The sequence below is a fragment of the Tupaia chinensis genome, unplaced genomic scaffold (genome assembly GCF_000334495.1).
Source record: "Tupaia chinensis unplaced genomic scaffold, TupChi_1.0 Scaffold144982_1, whole genome shotgun sequence".
NCBI lineage: Eukaryota > Metazoa > Chordata > Mammalia > Scandentia > Tupaiidae > Tupaia > Tupaia belangeri.
In genome coordinates this window covers 1,286,479-1,292,211 of record NW_006204841.1, presented here as the reverse complement: position 1 = coordinate 1,292,211, position 5,733 = coordinate 1,286,479, and the positions used below count along the sequence as shown (strand labels likewise).

The 5,733-nt window shown below is 47.3% G+C and overlaps 1 protein-coding gene across 4 annotated transcripts in view; it reads left to right on the top strand.

The window, feature by feature from the left end:
• Nucleotides 1-4,652, top strand: part of HOPX (HOP homeobox) — a 36,296-nt gene extending 31,644 nt beyond the window's left edge. For all 4 annotated transcript variants that reach the window (XM_006167702.3, XM_006167701.3, XM_006167703.3 and 1 more), the window contains exon 3: nt 3,880-4,652. In XM_006167702.3, coding sequence (XP_006167764.1) covers nt 3,880-3,957 — 78 coding nt within the window. In that variant the 3' untranslated portion in view covers nt 3,958-4,652. The remainder of the gene's footprint in view (nt 1-3,879) is intronic.
• The last annotated feature ends 1,081 nt before the right edge of the window (nt 4,653-5,733 follow it).

Below are 5,733 nucleotides of genomic sequence, written 5' to 3'. Positions count from 1 at the left end.
TTTTCTGATCAGTCCCCTGAGAGGGTAGTATGTTTTGTGTTTGCTCTTAGGGAGCACGTACACACACGCGCACACACACACACGTGCATGCGCACGCACACACACACACACACACAAAGAGTCAAGCCCGGAGTAGTTGGCACTGGTTCTTAGAGAGCTTCCCAGCGTTTTTATCTCCTCCATGCCCTGGGCTTGTTCCCAGAACCCAGTGGTTTTAGCTGTTGGATGTTTTATCAGTGAATAAAGACGGCTAAAGGTCTCTCCCGCCATAGAATGAAAAGTTACTTACTAGAGAAAAGGACGAGGACAATGCGGTCTTGCTCCAGGCCCTCCCTGTCACAGCGGCTCATTATCATCTGCTCCTCAGAGGAGATAAATTTCCATCAACAGGCAGATAATAAGGGCATTCATTTATAAGCAAGCGAGGGCTGAATGTCTTTCCCAGGGGATGACTGAAACAGAGGAGGACAAAACCAGGTGGAAAATTAATATTGATGAGAGTGAGATGCCGTGAGATTCAGGGCGGGCAAGCGAGTGAGGTAGTGCATTGTTTTTTTTTTTATTGTTTCTGTTGGACGACAGCTGGCTTGCTAAATTCCTATGTGTATACTTGCTTTCAAATATTATCCTCAAAAAAATAGTTGGGCTTTTCTTGAATCTCTTCCCATCCTCCAGTGCTGGGGCTTCATTTGCTAAGCTTTTGGATGCCAGCTCACGGATTCGCCAACGAGGTCCCTGCTGAAGCTATTTTGGGCAACAGCCCATCAGTATTCTGCTCCATTGTGTCGTGGAAAGATGTGGGTGGCTCGTTTGAATGAGGCCAGCTCAATCATTTTGTCTTAAATGAATCCTGATAGAAAGTGAGATTTTCCTCCTCTAGGTTTTAATTAGACAGGCTTTAAAATGCTGCCGTTTGTTCAGCTCTGGTTCTGGACATTCTGTTTCATCAGACCCTGCAGATTTGAAATGCTCCCACCCCAGAGCTGCCTCGTTAGTGAATCTGGAGCTGTGCACCCAGAATCCAGAGTTCACTGAACACTCAGGATTACAGAAGGTCGTGTGCCCACGTTAGCAGAACTATGCTGGAAGCCACCAGAGTTACAAGAGTCCTCTCCTCTCCTCCGCTCCTCTCCTCTCCTCCTCTCCTCTCCTCCTCTCCTCTCCTCTCCTCTCTTCTCTCCTCCTCTCCCCTCCCCTCCTTGGGCACGTGATCCCCAGCAGTAAAATATGGCACCCAGAGAGCAACCCCCAAGCAGAAGTTTTCCCTCACAGTAGTCTGCTACCCCAGGCTTTCGACTCCTTTTCTCTGGTGCCACCCCACAGCAGGTAGACAGCTGACCTGGACGACGTGTGAGCATGTCAGCGTGTACATTCTGTCCTGTGGGTAGGCGGATTGTAGTACAGGCCCTTGCTGTCCAACTGGCTTAGCATCAGTCCGGGGCCCTGAGCAGGCCTGCAGAGCTCCATGGCCTGTCTAGGCCCTACTCCTTGGAGGGACTTCTCTCCCCTGGTGCTCTCCCTTTCTTTGGATCCTGTGCTTATGCGCAACTCCGTCTCAGCTCCGTAGATCTCTGCAGAGATGAGGTCTCCCCCAGTGTGGCCTTAGAGCAACCCATTAGTTCGGAGGACAGGCCGTGGCCCAGGTCAGCCATTTCCCAGGGGATCGCCCACGTCAGCAACCCCAGGACTGGTGTCTCCCAGCTGTGCTCTTTGTGCTCCCTCCTGTCCCCTCATGTCCTTGGTGAACCCACAAGGGACAGTGGAGAGCCCCCTAAGCTGACCTCCTTATTCACAGAGGAGCTAATTGGCATTCTATTTTTAGGGACCTCAAGCTCACACAGCCAGTTAGTTACAATAGAGCTTCCCATTGGCAGGGCCCAGGGCTGAAGGGCCCCAGGGTCCACCCACCCAAGCTTGCCTGTTCACGCCAGTGTGACGCAGCTGCCATCATTCTCAGTAAGCACCATGACATGTGAAAGGTGGGGCAGCACGGTAAGGGGACCGAACTTGGGTCCAAGCTCACCCTCTCCGGCATGGAGCAACCCCTTCTGCACCAGTCCCTCTTCAAAGTTGTGTGTCCATCCGAGTTTCCTCCTGACAAACCTGGTCCAGATGCCAGCTCTATTCCCCTCTCCCCACACCCTGCCCCGGCATGGGTCTCCTAATCTCTTCTTTGAGGGGTTCCTTTGACCCCTCAGAAGCATAATGAAAGCAGCCACTGACTTGCGGAGAGGAGAGTATCCCACAATGCCTTGTAACGTTCAGTTGCAGGGCCCCACATGTTACCATGTCTAAAACATCCCCTCTGGGGCTTTCTCTAAATTGATGGTCACTTTTGTGAGGTGTGACTATTTGGGTCATGAAGAACTAGAAGATTCTTAGTGAACTGGCAGCCACTCTCTTCTCTCACTGCTCCGTGGCCCTGGGTCAACCTACTCCCTGTATCCTTAAGAAGTGGGGTTCTTAGTGCTGAGTTACCTGTTTTATTCAATGCCTTCATACTAAGCTCTACCTGTGAGCAAAGTCCTTCGCGAGATCAGCTCACAAGATGAGGTATAGCAGCCGTTAAGATATCTCTGGGACATCAAAGAGATACTTCAACTTCTTTTATTCACTCAACAAACATGGGTTAATCTCCACCTCTCAAGTACTCCTGCTACGGGCTGAGGATGCAATGGTGGTCGATGGAAACAGTCCCTGCTTCTATGGATCTTATGTTCTAGAAGGGTGTGTAGAATAAAAACGACAATACACAAGCAAATAAAATAAAGAATAATAAAATCATATTAAAGGTTCCGTGAGGGCAACAAAGTGCTGACCTCAGGAGAAAGAAATGAGCTGGGAACCCACTTAGTGGTAAGAGCTCAGGAAAGGCATCATTGAGAAGGGTCTAGTGAAGCTGAGCCCCAAGGATGAGAGAGACGTCATCAGACAAAGAAGGAAGATGGAATATTCTAAGCATCAGAAATGGCGTGTGGGGACCAGCAGTTAGCGTAATGGCTATGTCGCTGGACTCCCATGTAGTCGACTGCGGTTTGAGTCCTGGACCCGGTGGCTTAAAACTCACACCAGGCGCATGTGCGTGCATGCCCAAGATCCCGAGAGGAGAATGGAGGAGAAGAGATTGCGATGTGGCCATCCCCCCTAGGGAGTGATTTCTCGCTGTCTCTCTGTCTCTGTCTTTCTGGCGAGCACATGCACCCTATAGCAAAAACCTCTCCAAAAAAAAAAGAAAGAAAGAAAAAGAAATGGCATGTGTGGGGCTGTCAGGTGGTGTGGTGGTTGAGGCTACTGGACTCCCACATGGTTGACCACTGTTCAAGTCCTGGACCTGGTAGCTTTCTTTCTCACTTTCTCTCTCTCTCTCTGGTCAAATTAAAATAAATAAATAAATAAATAAATAAAGTTGAATAAAATAATTTTTTTTGAGAGGCTTTTGCTATAGGGTGTGTGTGCTCACCAGAAAGACAGAGAGAGACAGAGAGACAGAAAGCGAGAAATCACCCTCTGGGGGGATGGTCACGCCACAAGACCTTCTCCATTCTCCTCTCGGGATCTTGGGCACGCACGCACACACACACAGTGTGAGTTTAAGCCACGGGCCTGGGACTCCAACCGCAGTTGACTACACAGGAATCCAGCAACAGCCATTATGCCAACTGGTCCCCAAAATAATTCTTTCTTTTCTTTTTTTTTTTTTTTTTGAAGGCATGCACAAAGGCCCTGAGGCAGGAGAGGTTAGCGTGAAGCTAACTATGATGGACACATTCCTTTCTTCCCTCCTTTCTACGTGGCTCACAGAGGTTACCTTTTAGAAAAGGGAGAGGCACGTCAGCCCTCTGTACGTGACAAATAATTTTGCACATTTCCTTCTTTCAGAAATGGTTTAAGCAGCGTCTGGCCCAGTGGCGGCAGTCGGAAGGCCTGCCCTCGGAGTGCAGGTCTGTTACAGACTGAGGACACAGCGGCGTTGGCAGCGGGGCCAGGAAGACCATCTGCTGACTCTCTCCTCACCTCGAGCTGTGGATTTTCACGGCGGCATCGCCTGTCCCATTGTTAGCTGTCCTGCTATTTAACACAGTGCTGTATTTTTTTAATGTACATAACTAGAAGAGAAAATGAGTAGCTTCTGTGCAGAGCTCCGGCTTGGCTGGGGAGGTGGGTGCCTTGCATTTCCCTTTGGGCCATGGTGACAAATGAGGCAGCAGCCACCTAAGTTTGCTTTTGACCATTGTCTCCCCAAAACGATTTGCTTTCACCATCCATTGAGAGCAAGCAAGGCCTCCGTTGAAAAGCTACCATGACAGACAGGGGAAAACATTTCCTTCCGAATCTTCTAGTCATGGTTCCCAAAGTCGTTTTCCTTATGTTTCACTGAATCCCTGGATGGTTAAGTGAGTGCAGAGGGTACTTGAGCCATTGGAATTCCATAAAACAGTGCCTTGGTTTATGGCTGCAGCATCCAGGAAAATACTCAGGCTAGAAGACAGAAATTCCAACTGGCAGGAAAGCAAGCGACTAAGAAGAGTCACAGAATCTTTTGAATTTATTTTATTTAAACGTACTTGTGAAATGTATTTTGCTAAATACAACGAACTGCTTTTGTCTCTGAAATGATCATTCTAAATAAAACCTTAACTTTTTGCTGAAAACACAGTCTTTTACAGATTTTTTTTTTTTTACCAAATGATAAGCCTATCAAAGAGTAACAGTAGAACTGACTGACCAACACAGCTGTCGTTTTCCAGATCTTTGCTGAGCAGAATGCGGTCCAAGACCAGCCCCGTCGGTGTTACTTGCAGGCTAGTGAGAAATGGGGACTCTCAGGCCCCCCTCCGGATGTACCAGTGTTTACCAAGGTTCTCACGTGGCTAGCATGCCCATGGCGGCTTCAGCATCACTGCTCCAAAGGGACTCTGGTCGGTTTACACACATTCACTATCACAGCACAAGAATCTTCTTCACAGCCTGTCAGTTAAGGTCGTCTGTGATGGCATTGGGACAGTATCTTCAGTACAACAGATCAGCCCACTAGATGTATGTGTTTGTTTCATTGATTTTTTTTCTCCTAAACATAAACCTTTTTTATGGGCAAGAAGGTCACATGTATTTGATATTAAAATAGTTTTATACCATTACAATTAAGATGAAACAGTATATAGATTAACGTGTTTAGCAGTTGCATAAACAAAAGCAATTTTTTTTTTTTTTTGGTGATAGTCTGGAAGACTTGACAAGAACTTGGTAACCATGGTAGCCATTGGGGCTGGTGGGTGATGTGGAGGGTGAGGCACTGAACTCCCACATGGGCAGCCACAGGTTAGCCACGGTTCAAGTCCTGGACCTGGTGGCTTGCTTTCTCACTTTCTCTCTCTCTCATCAAATTGAAAAAGGATAATAATAAATAAAATAATTCTTTTTTTTAAAAAAAAAATGGTAACCATTAGGGAAGGGAATTGACCAAGGAAGAATTGTCATTTATTTAAAAGAATTATTTTTAACTTTACCTATTATTATTATTATTATTTTATTTTTAACTTGACCAGTGAGGGAAGGAGTGAGAGAGAGAGGAAAAGTGAGAAAGCAAACCACCAGATCAGGGACTTGAACCACAGTCAGCCATGTGGGAGTCCAGCACCCTTACCCACCACGTCACCTTCTGGCCCCAAGTTTTCATCATTATAATTTACGTGTCCTGGGGCCAGCAGATGGCATAGCAATTATATTGCTAGA